Source organism: Thermobia domestica, chromosome 3 (genome assembly GCF_964235325.1).
Source record: "Thermobia domestica chromosome 3, izTheDome1.hap1.1, whole genome shotgun sequence".
Classification (NCBI taxonomy): domain Eukaryota; kingdom Metazoa; phylum Arthropoda; class Insecta; order Zygentoma; family Lepismatidae; genus Thermobia; species Thermobia domestica.
The window spans coordinates 160,387,538-160,410,186 of NC_137456.1; the positions used below are offsets into that span (position 1 = coordinate 160,387,538).

The window sequence follows — 22,649 nt, forward strand, 5'->3', positions numbered from 1 at the left end:
TTCTTGCGTACTATGTTTTTGCATTGTTGTCTCAAGACACTTCGTGATTTTCTTATTTTGTATTTGCGTTCTCTGTCAGTGGTTATGCTATGAGGATAGGGTAGGAAGATATTTACAGTCTAGAAGTGAGATTCCTGTAATGTACACGATGGTCTCCCACCGGGAATTGAAGCCGAGATTTGTGCATCAAAGACTAGACACTAGACAAATGCGGATGGCAAGGTATTTCATGAAGTCACACAAACAATGGAAAACACCAGAATGATCTGAATCTTCGGACTCATAACAGAGACACGTTCAAACACCCAAAATTTGACGCAATGAATCAAAAATGAGCGGATGTGACTTTTTTCTACAAGATTAATATAAGTCTTAATTTCGGGAATCTGAATTCAATATGAGAATAAATTACATTAACATATGTAAAATCACCCCTAAAATTAAACAAATTTACAGAAAAGTCGGGATTTGGACTCCTTGGACCCATTTACTGCGTACATCCCTAGGGAGTCCAATACTACAAGGCACTAAATCTATGTACTATTGATTCAATGTAATTCTACACCCGAAAAACGGTAAATAATTGTTAAGTTCTGCCAAATATGTTCTGAGAAAAAAATGACAGAATTAGTTTGTTTTATAAAAGAAAAAGAGTACAGATGATGTGTAAAGTAAACTTTATAGGCTACATCAATCATTTCTCTACTACATAATTATAATTTTATTATGAAAATATACAAATGTATGTCGAGTTCCGAGTTTTAAAAGGGAGGATACGGATGAGATGGACCCTCGCGTGGGTGCACCCCTGGTGCTCACAATAGTTAAAATTCAATATAGTTCAATGTGTTTGTTACAGTTCTCATACTACCTTACTTTTTAAATCAAATGTCCTAAGTACGAGGGTAATTTAACTCGAACTAGCAACACTGCTACGATTGGAATGTTGTGTGGGCAGGAGACAAATGACGAACGTAGTGTGTTCCGTGGATGTACGAGTCAGTTCAACGCTACTGCGGTCCCATATTACGGTGTGTGTGACGAGTAGACATTGTTACAGTGATTGTTGTGTGAAATACAGCCCTAACACAATGTTCACGCGTGCAGAACCGTGTGTTTATGAAATTTCAGGTGGCACGAAAGCGAAATGCTAGGACGATTCACAGAGGACTTGTAGAGACCTGTGATGAAGCTGCTCTACTGTATCGGACAGTGGCGAGATGGGTTGCAGCATTTCAGGCGGGACGACAGTCAACAGACAAAATGCACGGTTACGGGCGAAATTCATCTTGTGAGACTACGGACACTGCTTGACGGTGATCGGCGCTGGACTTGTAGTGAATTGGCGCAGGAGCTGAACATCTCTTCCGGTTCAGTGTTCCGCATGCTAACACAAGATCTTGGCATGCGGAAAATTGCAGCCACATGGGTACTTCATGCTCTGACCGAAGTTAAAAGTGGCATAGGTGGGAATGTGCGCGCTTACACTTTCAACGTTACAATAAGGAAAGTGATGACTTCTTGTATTGGATTATTGCAAGTGACGAAACGTGGGGAAGATCATACGAGTCTGAATTGAAACGTCAGTCGAGTGAATAGGGCCACCCAGAATCTCCACGACCGAAAAAGATTAGGCAAGAGCCAGCAAATGTGAAGGTGATGATGACAATGTTATACGACCACGAAGGCATTATCATGTCACATCAAGTTCCACCGAGCGTTACCGTCAATGCTGCATACTACGCTTCATACTTCAGTCACCATTTGCGACCAGCATTGCGGCGCAAACGTCCACACATCCTGGAGTCTGGACCAATTCTCCGACACGACAATGCCAGATGCCATACAGCCAATCCAGTACAGACTCTGTTACGACGATGGGGTTGGGAGGTACTGGAGCACCCGCCATACTCCCGGATATGAGCCCCTGCGATTTTGATCTTTTCCCAAAATTGAAAGAACTTCTCAGGGGCAAACGTTTCAAAGACATTCCCAGCATTGTTCGTGCCTTAGGGTGCACTGTCAACACCCTCTCACAAAGTGGGGCTTTGACAGGTATTCAACTGTTATCAGACATCTGGCGAAGGGTTCAACAGGCTGGCGGAGATTACATCGAAGAACTGTAAGCTTCTTGAGGTGAATGATTCACTACATTCCATTTCACAACTATGTTGCCACTTCGAGTTAAATGACCCCCGTATATTACACCTTTCAGGTCCATTGCAAATTCCCTTCAAGTAACAGGCAAGAAAGCAAAACAATGATATTTTCATTTCTTAGTCTATCTGCCATTTATTACTTTAAATCAAATTTGAAATTTCAATCCAGTTTAGTTTTCACCTCCTGATGATAGTTAACTTTGGTCGATGATGTTCCATTTTCTTTCCGATCTTTCACAAATGTTATACAGTAGTTTGAAACTGCTCAACAGAATTTTCCACACAACATGTAACGGTAAGATTTTTGCTACAGGAAATCTAGCGAAAAATGCTTCCGTGTCGAACAGGCCTTAGATTCACTAGTACTAAAAGAGTATTTTAAGAAAATCTAACAGCACGAATTTATCAAAAATGTAATGGAGGGTATACAAGAGTATACGGCGTGTACTTACCTAATACTTTTATGGATCAACAAACATTTACTTTAATTCAGGAAAGTAATGGAGATATAAAGAGTGGATATAAACTATATTTTTGAAAACAATCGAACATATATCTACCAAAATTTCTAGCAATACACAACTGAAACCTATAGAGAAGAAATAATATATAGTAGTAACCACATTTAAAAATCAACCAGTATACCACCACACAACACTTTTGTCACTTTGAAATACATTGACAGACTCATGTCTCAGTGCATCAAGTACAATCTCTGAACTAGAGCCAAGTTTATATATATATATATATATATATATATATATATATATATATATTTAAAAAAGACCACTGTTATTTCAGAAGGTTACAGCTGAATATACCATACTGCCAATAACAGTATTCGTCTTTTTTGTTTCAAATATATTAAAGAAGAATGTTGAAATAGAAAAATCAGTTTCAAAACTTCATTCAGGCTCTCACAATATAGAAGGTAATGTATTTATTCAGTTTATTTAGGCAGGAAAACCGTAGCCGAAAGAAAAATCGGAGATTATACGTATTAAATAAAGACTTGAAAATAAACAGAAATGCAATTTTATTCTGCGTTAACTTAACAACCCGTAAAAGAAGAGTTCTAAACCTTCCATTCTTCTCGGTACGACCTCGGAAAGCCGTAATTTTGTTTGTTCCATTAGTTTATTTTTATTATAAAAAATTGAGACGAAAGGAAATGCAGATGAGAGAATAATGTTACATACTAATATATTCTTCTATTTTCAATTTCAAAAGTTTATTTTTCGATTCTGTTTAAAGCATCACATTACTGGAAATTGGTCAACAACAGCTGTCAACACTGCACATTCAAATGTTCTTTTGAACGTCAGGAGACCACAGTTCCTCCACCCCACTTTTCCAGTTACAATTCTGTGCTACACACAGAATAGCACATGATGTTTGCAGTCCTGTTGTGGAAGTGATGTGATGATGGAAGTTGACGTACGAAAGTCGAGATAGTACATTAACAAATGCCATAGACGCGTCCGTTGTAATCCGACTTGAGTGCATTGAGTTAGTTGACTTTTGTGTAGTTATTTTTCATAATGGAACCCGAGCATTCAGAAATATCTTATCCAGGCCAGTTAATGTTAAAAGGTTTTCCTAATGGCTCGCACGGAATTTTTGTACAGAGAACTATGAATACTAATAGTCAGGTAGACGAACAGTCTCAAATTATCTTTTGGCGATATTTGTAGTCCTCTCGTAGAAACAGAGAGTGACGACAGCAGTTGTTTGGTTAGTAGCGATAGCGTTACGGGACAGGTTTCGGTTGATAGTGTGTGTGTGAACACCGAGCCGAAAGTCGTTTACGCGAGTTCGTTAGATGGCTTGGCTGGTAACAACCCATTCAGAGTTTCGTGCGAATCAGCTGTTTTGAAGTCGAAGGAAAATGAAAACGAAAGTGTTTGCTCTTTAGCCTTAAACCTGGAAGAATTGTGTCTGGTGATTCACGTGTAGGGAATTCATTTATGCCTTTTAATACAAATTTAGATAAAGTAACTGTAGGCATTGCTTCAGACAGCTTTAGTAATTTATGTAAACAAATCCCTATTTGTGATGGTCAAGATGACTATGTATTATTTCAATTTCTATTGTCAGTATATAAAATAGCTAAATTAAAAATCTTTCCTGAAGAAAGCATTCTCATGGCAGCTATAGGAAAAGCCATAGGTAACTTCCATAGCGAATTGTTGAATATTTTTACTTACTCACATGATTGGTTAAGAATACCTTCTTTCTTATTTAATAAGCTAGTAACATCTATAGGCCGTAAATTTATTCTTGATTCATTTGTGAATTGCTTACAACTTCCATCTGAGAATGCAGTGGTATTTGTCAACAGGGTCATTGAGTTATACAATTTGTTATGGACATTTAAATGATAATGCCGTGAAAGACATTCTATTGGCCGGGCTAAATCCGGAAATCTGATATGAAGTTGTTGGTTATTCCCACCCGAATTCCCTTATGGAATTAGTAAACATGATCAAGCAATTTGAACTCCATCGAAAGAATGTACGTATTTATTCCGCATTAGTGCAAAGTGAGACTGCTGATAAATGCTTAAAGGGTAAATCTTATAAATCTACCCTAAAGCGTTATGAGTGTAGTGGCCCTCATCCAGTGGCAGATTGTTGGATTCGTAAGCAACAGTTATTAAATAAGAGCTGAGCTGATTTTAGTTTAGCGTCCCTTTCAGCAGCGAGGCTATATGAGACGTGGACCTACTGATTAACGTGGAATCCGAACCACATGAGCTCCCGCCGGGAATCGAAGTTATTAAATAAGAAACTTCTATCTCAACAGAATAGTAAACAATTTAGTCAAAATTCTACGAATAGGTCAATGCACCAAAACTTCGTTAAAAATAATAAACCAACTGTGATTAAGGTTATGACAGCGGGTGAACAGGGCTCACATTCTGGTGTTAGTGGACAGTGGTCGTCAGTTCGTTCCCGGAATAGTAAACATAATAAGATTATAGGAAGTAAGAGTAAGAAACATTGGTTGCTACATTTGTGTCTGCGTATATTTTGGGTGAAAATCTTATCGGTGGTTTGGACTCTTGTAGTACTGTATCTTTAATAAACAAGGAACGTTTCTTGCAATGGAATTCGAAACAGAAATATCATGTGCGAATCTCATGTGATTATTTCAGTGGTGTGGGAGTGGATCAAAAGAGAATAAAACTAGACAGTGCTGCTTATGTTCCATTACGTTTTCGGCGTCAGGTTTATAAACTTTATTTTATTTGGTTTGCAACTTACAACATGTTTTCATTATCGGAGTTAACGAATTAAAAGCTATTAAAGCCACAATTGATTTAAATAATAATTCTTTAAAATTGGATTTGGAACAGAGTGTAATGCCTTTACGTTATAATACGTCTTTTCATTTTTCTGGAGAAATTAACTTCGATAATTCGGATAATGATGATATTAATAAATTATCATATCGCAGTGAGTCACAGTCTAACTAATCGTAAATGTTTTTGCGAGATGATTTAGCCAATTCGTTTAATGGAAATCCAAATCATAACCAAATGGACTTCAATTTAAGAGCGTTTACTGAGAGCGGTGCTTTTAAAATGGAACGGAGTTCGAAAGTAGCAGTGTTGCCACCCATTCTGCCACCTTTATTGTATCAGGCAATTAGTAAGGATTCAAGGGAACCTTCAGTCAACATACAGGTAGATCCTCATATTCTGGAACAGAATCCTACGTTACAAGGGTATGTAGATGGTTTGGTTAAAACTTATAATACTGTATTTAATAATGTTGTAGGTGAAGTTAAAAACTTCGAGCATACTATTTTGTTAAAAGACTATACACCAATTAAGCATAAAGCATACCCTACGTCACGGGTTGCTCAAAAACAATTTGATGTTATACTAGATGAGTTATTGGAAAATAAGATAATTCAACCTAGTACTAGTAATTATTCATCTCTTTGTATCCTGGTAGGGAACAAGGATGGTTCCAAACGGCTAGTAATTAATTATATCGATCTCAATCGTAATTTGATTTTAAATCCTCAGTATACACCTAGAATCGAGGACGTTCTTGCTGAATTATCAGATGGTGTGGTGATGTCAAGATTAAATATAAAGAAAGCGTACTATATCCTTAAATTGAGTTCGGATTCTTACAAATATACAGCCTTTCTTACTCATAGAGGACTTTTTGAATTTCGATATATCCAATTTGGATTAGCTTCAGGATCTTTTGTATTAAGTAAGGTATTGACTGACATATTTTATTCAATGAAAGATCAGGGTGTCACGTGGTATTTTGATGATCTCGTGGTAAAATCATCTGATAAAGAAACTCATAAACAAACTTTAGAAGCTGTATTAAAGAAATTAGCTGAAAATGGTTTGACTTGATCTTTGAATAAATGTTGTTTTTTTCAAAAGAAAATATTTTTAGGACATATCATAGAAGATAAAAATATGTATATGGATCCGTCTAGACTAGAGGTAATCCGTAAACTACCAGCTCCAAAAAGTAGACGTAGAGTTATTGCTCTCTGTTCTTTTGCACAATATTACAGTAAGTATATACCTCATTTTCAAGAAATAACAGTGCCTATTTCTCGATTAAGATCTCCAAAAGTTCCTTTTTATTGGGGTAGAGAACAACAAGAATCTTTAAACAAATAAAAGAAATATTTGAGAGTTATATTGTGCTTCAATTACCAGATTTAAATGGTAAGTTTGTAATTACATCAAATTCTTCAATGCATTCTCTTGGAGGAACGCTGTCACAGTATGATACAGACGGTTAACTTAGTACCAATAGAGTTTTTCAGTCAATTGTCAATAGCAGAACATCAGAAACTAGACCCTGAATTAAAAGGTATCATTGAAAGATTAAACAATAAAGAATATGTTCCCGGGTTTAAAATTGTAAAAGGGATTTTGTGTAAGAAGACTCGAGCTATCCATAATCCTTATAAGATTTGTCTCCCTAAGTGTCTATCGAAAAATATCATAGAATTCTACCATTCTTTATCTTGCCAGGAGCGCACTTGGGAGTTTCTAGGACCATAGCAAAAATTTCAGCCCGTTATTCATGGGACGGAATGATATCCGAAATTAAAGATTATGTAACCTCTTGCATTCATTGTCAGAAAAGCAAAAGTAACAATAAGAAGGTTATGGGTCAATTAGATTCTACTTACGAAACATTTGTCAATAGTAACTGGGCGTGTGACGTAATTGGACCAATGGTGAACTCTAGCTCTGGACACTATTGTTTAATAGTAGTAGACTCTTTTTTAAAATTTATATATCTTGAACCCTTCCGGCCTTATCTACTCAGGTACTTATAAATAAATTGTACGAATTAATATGCAGACACGGATTTTCCACGCTTTAATTCATGACAATCATAGTGTGTTTGTTTCAGCTAGATTTCAGGATTTTCTATTTAGCAATGGGATCAGAGATATTCGAATCTCTCCCTACAACAGTGCTAGTAACTTGAGTGAAAGGTACATTAGATCTGTTAAAGATAGTTTGAAATTATACTTTGCTAACAAACAACACTTGTGGGACAAAGGAATACATGAAATTGAATTCGCTTTAAATTTAGCAATTCATTCGGAACTCAAACATAGTCCAATGGAAATAGTGTATACTTATACCGTGTGTGATCCATTAGACGTACGTTGGAATATTGATTCTACTGAGATTAGAAAGAGGAAACCTGACATTTGGAAAAACGTTTTACCTAACATGAAATTAGCATGGCAGCGTAGAAAGAGACTTTATGATAAAAATAGAGTTAGAACTTCGTATAGTATTGGGGATAAGATTCTTATTAAGTCACAATTTCAGTCCTCTTTGGTCAATAAAGTAACTCAAAGCTTGTGCTATAGGTGGCTTGGACCGTACGTCATAATCAAATTTTCGAACACGAATTGTGTTCAAATTAAATCAGTCGAAGATGATAATGATGTTAGAAAAGTGCATGTCTCCATGACTAAAAAGTTTATGGAACCTAGGTCAAATTAAGATATTTGATCGTTTAGAAGTTTATATTAATATATATATAGTTTTGTCTTCAATTTGTGATGGAGCGTAGTGAATTTCCAGTAATCATTGTATATTTTTGCTTTTATTACTCATTGTAGTATGACAGTGAATTTGATGATTGTTGTTTTAGATATTTTAACATGTTTTTATAATTCCAGGCCTGAAAAACTTTTGTAAAACGGATGCAAATCCCTTTCAGATAGAGCAATTGTTAGTCTACTGGTTAGACATCGCTCAAGACAAATGGTTTTTATTACGGATGGATCGGATTGAAAGGAATAGCATGAATTGGAAGACTGGATGTTCTTTTCACATTGCCATTTTCTGTGGTGATTCATAATGTTTCATTGCGATTGTATTCACGGTTAATAGAATTCTTGTAAAAGGAGTGAAGTAAGTGTCCAGGATTTTGACATTTCTTATGAAAATTATATTATAACAACATTTTGATTGTAAGGTACCTTTATTCATTTATAAGTTTGGAAATTTGATTTCAATCATTATTTCTGATTTCTATTAGATGTTTGTTTATGAATGTATTTAGCGCTTGGACTATTATGACTACAGACTACGTTTTGACGTTTAGACTTGAGACTTGTAGTTTGTATTTAGGTAGTTTATTTTGGATTTTTTTTTTTTATTTTTATTTTGTAGTTGGTATTTGAGTATAGATAATTATATTGTTAATTTTTATTTTCGATAGGTGACTTGTATATTTACATTCATAATTAGGGAAAAAAAATATTTTTTAAAAATATACTGGTGGATGTGTGTAACAACTTTATTGAAAAAGAAAAGAAGTTGGTAGTCGATTTGTAATGTAAATAGCGCCACTCATTTTATAGCGGTAATAATTGGTACCAGTAGCCTAGGTGGTTCGATGTTCGTAGCCGTACGCATATAATTGCGACAAGGATGGAAAAGTGGACAGAGTCAAATTCTCATAGTTCATGTATTGTAATAATTGGTCTTCGTTAAATTTTCTACCAGGTATATATTCAGTTAAAGTGAAATGGAGGAAAAGAATATAGAATTATAAAAGTATTCTATTTATCGGATATCGCCAAAAGTTTTGTGTAATATATTTATTCTGGAACTGGATAAAATAACCACCGATAGGCAAGAAGTGGTATGTTGTAGGGGAAATTGAATCTTATATATGTATAAATATAAATGTGCTAATACGTTCTAATTATCGCTTTATGATTAGTGTTGTTAAATGAATTTTCCTCAATTTTTTTCGAGAATTTACTACATTCTGTGAGTGGTTTAAAGATATTTGTGATTTTGAAGATATTGAGTGGCAAATTAAATCCAACTTTTCATATTTATTGTGATTACGGCTATAAGGTGTATATTAGTTCCATTCGAGTAAGTGTTGTGTTTCAATTAATGGTCTTTAAAATGGCTCTAGTGGTTCTTATTTCTTATTTTGGAATAAAAAACATAAATACATTGTACAAACACGAAATTCGATATGGAAGAGGTTATGTTTAAGTGCGGAAAACTTTGGTAAGTTTTAATTTTGTAATTGAACATTCTTAGTCTCAAGGTTAACCCATTAAATCCTTATTTTGCTGTAGAACCTATTTTGACGTTTTTCAAATTGTTCATTGAACTCATTGAACTTAAACGCCTGGATTTTCTTTACTTAATGAAATATACGTTATTTTTATTGCATATTTCAATAGCGATATTGGATGATTTATTTTTTAATTTCAATATTAGTTGTGTGTATGTATTTTAATAGTACATGTCCAATAACGATAGTTTTTAATACCCCACTCAGACTACGTTACAATACGCAAGGGGGAAAGCAAGCGAAGAGTCTATTTAACATTTAAAGGAAACTCATGGTGACTAAAGTTAAGGAAGAAAAAGAAAAGAAAGCAAGAGTGATAATATAATACTTCAAACATTATTAAATATCTTATGAAGCAATAAACAACGCACAATATTTAGTGTTTCATGTGCTCCAGTGAATTGCATAAGGAGACGCCACTTGATTCATGTACAAATGACCAGTTTAAATTCTTATAAATGTTCCTCTTCATGCTTTAAATATGAATAAAATTATGGATTAGTTTGAACGAGTGTAACCTGATCAAAAGTTCTAAACCGACTAACGTATTAAACAATGTATTAAACGGGATTCAACGTATTAAACAATAATCGGGATTCAAATAATCTACCTGCTACACAATAAATTTTACTTGGACCATTCGAATCAACGAATACACAATTATGATGGAAAATTATAACAGTGTGAAATGAACCACTCTCTGTTCCAGTGAATATCTTATTAGTTTAGTTCAAGTATTACAAAATCGAAATTTGTCAACTCCTTATTTTACTATATCTCAGCTAAAGAATGATCTCCTGATTTGATTTGATCTTTTATCCCCCCCCCCCTGTTCAGAATTTCAAAGATTATTTATAGCCAGATCAGCATTTCAGAATAGGAAAGGAAATTCATGAATGTTTTAATGTAATATCCTATAAAGATTCTTGTTGTCATCTATTATTCGGAACTTTAATATATCGAAATTTAAATCTAAACAGAGATCCATAATTGTATGAAATATCAATGTAAGTTTGTGCAGCTGTATGATTAACTCTGATGCTTTCGCGATTGAGAACAAGAAGCTATATCGATTGAAATTAATGAAGAGTTTTTTTTTCTTCTAATGTAAATCTACGTATGGGATCTAACTCTTTTTCAGCATTTTTACCAAGTGTGGGTGGAAACAGGCTGAGTCACTCTGTTAAGTGTATTCAGTAATTTATTATTTACTTAAATACGAGATTTATATATCAGTTACTAGCATCGATTACCCACTTCGCTGGGTTAAAATGAAAATTTAAATGCAGAACTCCTTATCTCATGTGTTTGGTACCCGTGAAATATACTGTTTTCGTTTTTAATGGCATCGATTTAAACAGCACTGGAAAGATCACTGTTCATCTCAGCGACACCGGAAAACTATGAATTCGACACTAATATCGGTAACTTTCGATCATTTTTATATATATATATCTGTCCCTTCCCCAAGTTGCGGTGCTGAATTTGGATTTAATCAGCATCAGAAGTGTCACTGTGCATCTCAGCGACCCTGAAAACTATAGATTCGACACTAATATCGGTAATTTTCTATCATTTATAAATCTTCCTCCCCTAAGTTCGCCGTCAAAGTGATGTGACAAAACTATCTGAGGTCTGAACCTCATCTATGTGGAAAATTTGATCAAGATCGGTCGGGTGGTTCAAGAGTAATGAAGTCAGAAAGACAGTCATTTTCATTTTTTTTTTTACATACCCCCTCCCCTAAGTTGCACCGTCAAAGTAAAATGATAAAAATCATCCCAGGCCCGAACATCATCTATGTTGAAAATTTAATCGAGATCGGTTTTGTTTCAAGGGATTTTATTAATTTTTAGATATCTCTCCTTTCCCCTCCCCCGCCACCAGGTTCTGTCGTCAAAAAGAAACTATAAAAAATTTTCCAGTCTTGAATCTCATGTATTTTGAAAATTTGATCGAGATCGGTCGAGTGGTTCAAGAGTTATTAGGTTATATATATATATACTGTATATATATATATCCCTCTTTCCTCCCCCTCCCCTAAGTCACTTTTATTTTATTTATTTTTTTTTTTACATATATCTTCCCCCTCCCCTACGTTGTGCTGTCAAAGTAAAATGACAAAATCGTCCCAGGACCGAATCTCATCTACGTTAAAAATTTGATCGAGATCTGTTGGGTGGTTCAAGAGTTATTAAGCTTTATTTATTTTCATATATATATATATATATATATATATATATATATATATATATATATATATATATATATATATATATATATATATATATCCATCCCTCTCCTTGATTCTGTCGTTAAGGTGAAATTATAAAATACTTTCCAGTTCCGAATTTCATCTATGTCAAAAATTTGATCGAGATCGGTCGGGCGGCTCAAGAGATTAAGAGTCACAAACATAGTCACTTTCAATTTTATACTATAGATTATTTGTAATAAGAGACAAAGCAAAGGAAACACGACGTTCTAACCCATTGGTCCCCAACCTTCCTTCCTTAGAACCCCCTTTCGCGATTACTGCATACTTCACCCCCCTTCCTTTCAGATCGTTGGTCAATACGTGCTTTTTGCCTTGCCAATTTCAGATGCTACATTGATTTCACAAATAATAATAATAATAATCTAATCAATTTATATTTATTTCCAGCAAGATTTCTGCATATCCTTATAGTGCAATATTATTTTTTCTACCAGTTTTGTTCTTAATGAAACAATAACTCTTATTAAATACTTATTTGGTGTTTGTATGGTATTTGATTTAACGCCTCTTTGTTACAATATTCGTAATACTTGTAATTTCCAGTTTATTTCTTCATTACTTTGCGCCCCACTTGCTTGTTCCTCACTCCCCCAGATTGGGAACGACTGTTCTAAACGGTAGGTTTCCATACTTCTGTATTTTTGCTTACTCACCTGATTTCTCTTCAAGTCAATTTCAGCTGTATGAATACATAATACACAACAGGCCAATATAATCTTGCATAAATGTTTGTTGTATGAAGAATAGTATAGAGATGTCATTTGTCTTTTCTCCAAGAGTGGCATACGTACATTGTCTATGCTTAGAAGTACTGTACAGCTACCAATAAATCATATGGTCGCAAGTCGTCTACGATTAGAATATGCATATATACTGGGCACATCAAAAGCCTGGGGACATAGGCAAACTATGTTATAAATACAGACACGAAAAAATGGAAAGAGAGGAGTGTTGGAGGAATTTTTCCAATTATACTAGCCACTCTGTACTAGTATACTCTTACCAATTATGGGCTCTATACTGGTAAAAAGCCCATGTTAAATGAAAAAGCAATGTTTCTAGTTAAGCAGGCTATTCGAATGGAAGGTAAAAGCACCCAAAAATCGTACAAGGAAAGTGCATATTTTTACGTGAGAGAGCCCATAACACCTCGAGTCCGTTTCCCAACAATGCTGCATTGTTGGTGAAGGTCTACGGGCAAAAATTCCTGATAAAGTGACAATGTTCCTTTTTTTATTATTATTATTTAACACAGAACTCCTTACCAGTGTAGAGTCCAAGCGGACCTATTTCCAACAACCTTTTTCTCTTTCAATGTTTTCCCCATCTTTATTCATAACGGAGTTGGCCTGTGGTCCCGGACTTTCGATATAACCTGTATATGTTTGTTAAAATGGGGAAACAATGCGAATATGAACTTATATGATATTATCATCAAATATGTAATTGCTTTGAGAGAATATCGGGATGATGTAATAACACGAATGCAATTCATGTTGGCTTGTCCGTGGATGCTTGGTTCTTATTTCGTGAATATGTTTCTAGTTACTTTATGCAAATAATTACAACCCATTGTGATACTGAATTGCACTTTATGCAATAACAATATGGTCGTACGTTCTAGAAATGTGACTTGATATGACAACAGTGGCTAATAAATAGTTGTGTTTTCTCTAGCTATGCTTTTTTTCATAATGGAACTTTTGTTAGTATGCTAAACTTCAAATGTACTTCAAAAATATGACTAATGTTACTGTTTTCCGTAAGAAGTTATTTAACCTATTTGCTGTAAAATGCTATTACACTATTAAGAAATATTTAAGTGATTCATTAAATGAATAGCTGATAACAGATCCTTACAGTAATGTGATACTTACTTCTGAGTACATGCCACATGTGTTAAAAGCGGTTACCTAATTACAACATAAGTGATCATATTTACTCTTATTTTATGATTTTGTATTTAGAAAGATGCATCAGTATAATATTATGTATACCTTCAGCTACCTGATAATAGTGTATGTATTTTTATTGACAACTGTACTGCTTACATGAGAATTTCTCGTGCTTTGTAAACTACTGAAACAGGCAATAAATGGAATAAAATGATAACTGTAGTACTGACGACGCGTCTGCACTTGCTGCTCGATAACCATAACTAGGGACCTCTGTCGATGTCGGAGGCTGCATTCTGGGAAAAACAAATTTATTTTCTAATGAATCTCGTTGATCTTAAGACGGATGATAACGGGATGTTTTAAGTATACGTTTAAAAAGGTACGTTAAAATCTGTCTTGTTCCATTACTTGTGGAAAAAATCGAAGACTGAACAGAAAAAAAAATGTGATACTTTTAAAAAGACCAGAAATCGACACACGCAAACAAAGAATTTGGCCATACTGTTTAAGCTATGGTCATTACTGAATAATGAAATAGGGCAAAAGATTATGATCTGACCTGATTTTAACAGCTCTATTTTCAAATATAGCACTATTGTTGAAAATAATACGCATAACATATAACATAATAAATAAATTATACCAATTACAAAAATAAACATATGCAAATTTACATTTAATTATTTCGATTGATTTGTTATTCTCTTTTATGAATACTTTCTTCTCTCACTCGATTAGGAGAATCTAGTCTCAAGGAAGACTACCAAATTGTTTGAAAGAGTGTAGTATATACATACACAAAGATTATTTCTGCATTGAAGTCATTGAAGATACTGCTTTATTATAATACACACATCGGTGAAAACTTATTTAAGAACACTAGGAATTCACTGTGTTACCTAAAGGTGATGATAGGTGGTAGTGATCGCAACCAATGCAGGCCATCCCAAAGAAGTACACAAGATTTCAATAAACGTAAGACTCATCTTGACAAAACATGTAACTATCCTAAGCGGCCACACATGCAGCTGTTCGAGCAGGTAGTCGACCATACAAATGCTGAATGTCTACCTGAGATATAGTACCCCCGCTTAGTGTACATCTTGACATAACTGGGTCAAGGACCTGATTGTCTTGATGGTATGGGAATCCTTCTCGAATACGTACTGATTCAAATAACGTCGAAGGATAGCCTTGACGGCATTAAAAACGTAAGACGCATAGTATTACTATCCTGAATGAAGACCCGATATAAGCGTGTTGCTTATCCCACTCCCCATTACCAGAATGGCGGGTTTAGTCATTGTGGGAAGTGCGCACACAAGCTGTTTTTTCCAGTTCACCTCCACACGACTGAGACAGAAACGACTCTTATCGCTAAATGCCAATACCCAACTGAAGTCTGTTGCATCACCGAACCACGGTAGCTATGACTGCACTAACAATAGCAGTCCTGTAAGTCGCGAAGGCCTGTAGGTAACGATTATTCTATTCTAGTGGACTTGCCAGTAGGTCACGCTGGCACTTCTGCTATGGAAACTCTCTGCCTCCCATTGTGCACATCACCAATTGAGTACTGATATGTCAAGACCCATTCAATTCTGCGAAACGACAATGAGACTTCTCACTACCACTATATGGCTACACTCAAAATTACTTAGATTGCACAATAGGCATTAGTTGTGTCGTCCTCACAAACTGTCATCCAGACGCAACGGACTGACACACCCAACTATACCTGTCGTGTTGTTCGATAACCTTCAATCTACTAGAAACATGCCTTCGATATACACTACTATCATCCTGTATCTTCTATGGTGCCGCACACAATCATGTTTTGAGGCTGAGAGAGACGGTGATTATGATTATGAACGAACTGGTGGAATGAAGAAAGTGGGAGAACTCCGAGTAAACCAATGGGCACGGTGTTTATCCACAATGAATTCACCTTGGCGCGGGCTGGGATCGAACCAGCCGCCCTCACGCACCAAAGGTGAGCGTTCTATCACTTAGGTATCGCGGCCCCACGATCATGAGTTGAGATATTTCATAACAATATCACTGTATACTCAGGGGAACGATACAGTTTTCGTAATACGGATGGTCGGTTCTATGGAGTTAAGTATACGAGTCACATAAATATGGCCGATACGCAAGAGCGTCAGGAGGATTTCACCTCGACGACTAGTACGGATGAACGTGTGCTAACTACTACGTTAAGTTTATTCTCATTGGCCTGAGTTCCAATTCACTTGACAGTAAGACAGCGTCTGATAGGCGAAACGTAAGGATACATCGGAAATAAGTAATGTATGCTCCAAAACAATAACTATCGGCGCGTCACGCTTTGCCACGGTGTCAACATGGTCTTCCTGAACAGACATATAGCCGCCAATTCAACACATAATAACAACACAGCCATGATGCTGTATATGATGACTCTCACTAGACGGAGTGTTTCATAAGCTTTCTACATACTCAAAACATTTTGTGAGTCAGTGCAGATGAGCATACGACGTAACGAGACGGCAAGTGAATGAACAGGGCACATTTGCAACTAATTCAGTAACGAAAACTGAAAACAGGCAATGCAAACTTAATTCTGAATTGTCATAGGGACGTTTGTTCATACCTCAGTAATGTGTCTACCACCCTCTCGCGTATATCAAACTGAAAGCGCTTCGCCGCTGAAATTGTAAGCATATATTTTATCGTATAAAGCCTATGAGTTTGGATACATTCTCGTTTTTGATTATGTAATTTTCAGAAGCAAGTTTCTTTTTCTTCAAAATGGATGCAATGTTGACTTCTAATTTTACTTTACCAGGCTACAAGTAAGTAATTTCATTCGTGTTATTGTTATTTTTATTTTTACTTCGTTGTTAATATGTATATGACAACAAAGTATTTACACCATACATTGGTAGCGTATGTATAGAAAACTATTTAAAATTGTCCTAGCCTTCAAGATAACTTCGAACAGCAACAATAACTTCAAGATGCAAATGCATACAAACTTAGTGTTTTGATCATTATTATAAACGTTTATTACACATACGAAACCTGAATATTTCTTTAATATGTATAACGTGGGCGTATTTCGAATCCTTTACCTACATGCTCAGAAGAAGGGCGTTCGTTCAGTGCATGAAATGATAGGCATTTATTAAGTTATTAACGTTTTTATAGCACTTATGAGGTAAGAAATATACATTTTGAATAATCTGTTCATTTTACTCAGTTTTAATTTTAATACTAATCATAATAAGGAAGCTCTGAAATAGTTAAAGGAACAATGATAAAGTGGGCTAGAAATAAGCTAAGAGAATCAATGAACCAATGTTTCTTCACTACTGAACCACCATGCTTCTTGTATTGTTTCATAATTGGATAATCAGAGGACAACGACACATTAAATTGGAGCCGTCAATTTTTAACATGCATCTGTCACAATCATTCGACAAGGCAGTGAAATTTCATTCTCATATTTTAGAAGATCCAATATGGAGTTCCTTAAACAAACGAAATACTTACCAACCCACAAGTTACTTTTGTATTCTACATTATGATGTTTCACAGCAAGTTCCTGTGCTTCTAAAAGTGTGTCTTTAACGTATGCAGCACCCTTCTTTGATACGAAGCTCAATTGTTTCAGTGCTTCATCTATCGACATGCCACGTATAAGACAAGCAACGTACCACATTTTCCATGGACTATATTTAATGTTAGTCTTCATATGGCAAACAAACTAAAAATAAAAAGAAACAAACAAACTATATTCTACCGATACCGATGCTAGGTAAAATATCAACAACATCACCTATAACAAGACTGCTAGAAATTCTCGTTTATCTACTCCAGTATAATGTTTTTAATGTAACTAATATTGAGTAGAGATCGCAGCAGGAACACATATTCAGGTATAGCTTGAACTATTGAATTCTGTGAAATAGTTTAGAATTTACACATACTCGCCTATATGCACTTCATTCATATTTACTAAGTGTGTTCAATGCAATTCAATTGATATACATATTTTCCTTATTTCCTCTTTCTTTCTTTTTACTAATCATTTCGTAGTTACTACTGTAGTTAACTTTTATTTTATTAGGAAAGAAAGTACTGTATATTATTTTCTTTCAGATTTCAAAAGAATAGTTACTATTGACTAAGAGTAATGTACCTCTGATAATTTTACGAGTTTTAACCAATTAAACAACAGCTGACATTCTATTATTCTTGTAGTGACGCGAAACAGAATAAAGAACCCAATACCGAAATTGTTACAATTAGCATAAGACGCTCCCCCAAGAGTGCCTCTTTACTCAATTGTGATTTCTATAATCGAAATACGCCAGAAGTACATAAATTCTTAGGAAACTAATAATGTGATGACACTGAACTAATGTGCTTTACAAGACTGAGACATATTCAAGGTCTTCGATGCACAAGATGTTTCGCGATCTGGAGCAAAACGTCGAGTGTGAGAATACTCGTGTTTTATGAAATTATTTTCTTCCGATGAACTGAAAGTATTTCAGAATGCATCTCACACATTTATTATAGATAATAAAATGACATTCTGCCAACGCTGTGCCTATTAAATTTTCATGATTTCAAGAGTCCATGGCCCTCTTCATCAATCAACATACAAAAACAGAAGTTAGTGTTGATTAATTACAATTCTGTAACACCGTGCATGAAACCCAAAACCCACAAAATTTTGAAAATGGGAATAATGGTATCCCTGCACTGCTAGACCTTTAACACATAATCTCTAAAATCGTCAATGTTGCATGTGCAATAATATAAGAGAAACAGAAATGTTAGCATATTCTGGAAATCTTCAGTGGGGAAATTTTCATGCATGAAACCCATAACCCACAAAACGACCTTTACGTTTATTACAATTTAATACAAGCAACGACACAATTTGTACCGTATATCGCCAAGTCTAAAATATAGGTAGTAGTAGGTCCCTATAATAGTAAATATAGGTGGTGTGATTTACAAAAAGCATCCCCGCTTGTATAAAGGTAGGAGACCCATTCAAACATCGAAATTAGCACTTTACAAAAACTAACTGCTTTTATTCCAGAAGAGTACTGCAATTTTTATGCTGACTTACATAGTACTGCAAAGAATTCTATTAAACTTCGTAGCAAGACAACAGGATGCCACATAACAGAAGTAGACACTGACACTTTCGTTGTGACATCACATTCGGAAGACTTAGTGACTTTTCTCCTGTGAAACTTTTCTTTACTGTGTTTGTTTCTTTTTTGAAAATGATAACATAAACATATTATTATGTCACATGTTTAATGTATGAAGGATATCATAAGCAGCAGAGAGCATGTACACATCTTTACAGAGGTTAAGGGAATCCTGCAAGAAAGATTCCAACCTAACCTAAGCTTTTAGCTATTTCTTAATAATGTATATTAATCATTTAAGTTTTCATTTACTGCAGATTATCACATTTGTATCTCCAGTGTATAATATCAATAACCAAAGTTGTACGATATGTGAGACTATTTTGGGGTTATGGGTTTCATGTACTGAACATTTTGTTTTCAACATGTGAACATTATTGTGGCTTCCTATATAATGATATTTCAGTAATAGTTTTAATATTTAATGCAGCATATACGCACATTGATATTGGCAAAGTATGGCATCAACAAAGTTGTACAAGATATGTATTCACTACTTTATTTAGATTTGATTTTTCTCTGAAGATATATAATAAAGTAGTGAATATATATATCTTGTAAAATGTTGTTTATTGATACCATACTTCGTTAACAGCAGTGTGTGCGTAGATGCTGCCTTAAATGTTAAACTATTTTCGTGTGGGTTATGGGTTCCATGCACGGTGTCACAGAATTAACATATCTCTTATCACTAACGGACAGCACAACTGTTAAGTTGAATATACTTCAACCCATTAGTGCATGTGATCCGAAAAGTCTGATGTCGTGTTTATTTCTTTTGGATTCATTGTAACCACACAGGCACAACCTCTACGTACAGAATGTTGTTGCGCGATCCTATAACAGTCTTCAAGGGTATGTTTGTTCTTTAAAAGCTTGCAACTTTGAGTTTACAGGACAAATGCTTCAAATATTATTATTGTTATTTGAAAGGATAATAGCATTTCAAATATATGATTTGAAAAGAAATATCAATTTGTAGTCAATATCCAGAGTACCTCACGTAATTCTGTATGAAGAATAAAATATTTTTATTACAAAAATATTGGTAAAATATATTACTCCACGCATTTTCTGTGCATGCGAAGCAATTTTTCGGATGGCGCCTCTCATCTACCAACAAAATTTCAGGCAACATCCGTTACAGATGTTCAGTGTTGGAAACGTAGTCCAATATAACAAAATGTACACAAAAATTACCTTAAGAAACTTCACGCATTAATATGTTAAGACACTCCGGCCGGTCAAAATGCTGTTGTTTATATAACGAACACTTCACACTAGTGCTGTTAAAATATTCGAATATTCGAACAATTACTCGAATAATTTTTCGCTATCCGAATAATTGTTCGAATAACAATTTCGTTATTCGAAAATTATTCGAATAACTAATATTCGAATTTTAACAGCACTGCTTCACACACAGAATTAGTAACAGGAACAATAATAATATAATAATAATAAATAAAAAAAAAATCCTCACAAAACGAAGTACGGAAACTAAAATATATGACTCAAAAACTAACACTCTGTAACACAAATATGACCTGGAAATTTTTGCCACATCTTACCTATGTACATACTTCTACCAGGTTCCTCTGGGCAAATGGTAAAAAATTCAATACACTCTAAAATTAATTTGTATAAACTTTGTATTTTTGAATACACCTATTGACAAAATCTCAATCTTTCTCTAAGGTACCTTGATCTAGGTTCAATGGAGGATTTTCTTTTGCTCTCAATATATATTACGTGATATAGTTTAACGGACTTCCTTTATTCCTTTATTTGAACTGCACAAGCCATAAAAAATGAACTAAAGACAGCCACAATAACGAAACAAACAGAACAACTTTCATTATTAATTCTGCAATATAAATAATATCACGCCATAGAGTACCCTATATTACAAAAGACTGTGTTTTACATAACCACTATCATAACAACTCCCTTCCAAGCAAAAAGCTCACACTAGTTATAACGAATAGTGAACGTGAATAAACCACAATTTTGTGGAGCAATTGTTACGAAACATTTACTCATTTCTCAAGCGCTAGTGACGGGAATCGACTCCTCAGAGTTACAAACCACCAACTCAATATCTACACACACAATGCAAGAAAAGACCACATATGCTGAAAAGTGACAGCTGTGGTGGTGTTCAACAATATATATATATATATATATATATATATATATATATATATATATATATATATATATACTCACTCTATTCAATAAAAACAAAAATGATGCTAAAGGCAATAGGTTTCTCAGCAAGTAATGCTATTTTTTTAATCCATTTTTACCCCCTCCCTCCCCATTGTCACACTTCGTAACGCAAGGCCGAACTTTCCCCCTTTGTTATATAACATTTTTTGATTTTTGTTTGTTCACCAATTTTGTTTATTTTGGGAGTTATTACAATAAAAAAAACTACTTCTAATGATAGAACTTTTTATTACAAAATTGTGTTCTGAATACCTTTTTTTCCCCAATAAATCAAAGTATTAAAAAATGGTAGTGCCGTAATAGTATTTTAACCAGGGTTGGCTGGTTTAAACCAGCTGTTAAAAAAAAAAAAAAAAAAAAAAAAAAACTGGTTTAAACCAAACAAAAAAAGAACGAAAAATGCTTTAAATCGTGTGAACTTCATGGTGACGTCTCCACATATGAAACCATCTGCATTACGTTTATGTACTTTTCACCTTTTAATCAAAGCGTCCCGTGTTCAATTCTCGGTCAAACCACAACCCATCTTTCAAGTGTAAACCAAGTAGTGATTCGAGGTGTCCCTTTAAGCGAAAGTCTTCTCCATGATAATCTTGGTATTTCATAAGGATGTTAAGCCTAAACATACTAAACGAAACCAAATTATATATTTCTACTTGCCTGAATGCCTGTTGTTTTATAAAGAAGCCAAGGTTGCTTAAATATATTGATAGAAATCGGCAAAATTTATCAACTGCCTACGTAGCTTCCAACATCAGCATGGATTTGACTTTAATTTTATTGAATGATATCTACATACCAAATTTGTAAATTTAATACCTCAGTTTTAGCGTAGTGATTATGATACGTTGACCTTAAAATTTTATATACAAATACATTTAAAGTAATAACAAGATTTTCCCAATGGCTAAGGCGGGAGTTTCCTGATTTATATATAATTGTATAATGTTTTACTTGTGTAGCTGTTTATCTTTTTGTCCTTCTGAAATTACTCTTGACAATTATATTAACAACTAGGCCTATGTAAAGATTCAGTACAACGTATTTTTATCCGGAGTCCTTCGTGAGTGAGTCGGCAATCACATTTGTGTCCAATTAGTCCCGGTTTCGTGTTGAACTGGACAATTTTTCTTGGATGAAGCCGAGAAGCAGTTTGGATTCCGCTTTAAGCTTGTGTGACACCTTCCAGCATAACCTTGTTGTTGCATAATAACACCAAGGTGAAACAAATTAATTTCTGTCCATAT

The 22,649-nt window shown here is 34.6% G+C and overlaps 1 protein-coding gene across 2 annotated transcripts in view; it reads right to left on the bottom strand.

Annotated features, from left to right (window-relative positions):
• The window catches only part of mRpL22 (mitochondrial ribosomal protein L22), a 91,090-nt gene that overhangs the window by 4,527 nt on the left and 63,914 nt on the right, over positions 1-22,649 (bottom strand). For both annotated transcript variants that reach the window (XM_081751960.1, XM_081751959.1), the window contains exon 3: positions 17,489-17,702. In XM_081751960.1, coding sequence (XP_081608086.1) covers positions 17,489-17,702 — 214 coding nt within the window. The remainder of the gene's footprint in view (positions 1-17,488; positions 17,703-22,649) is intronic.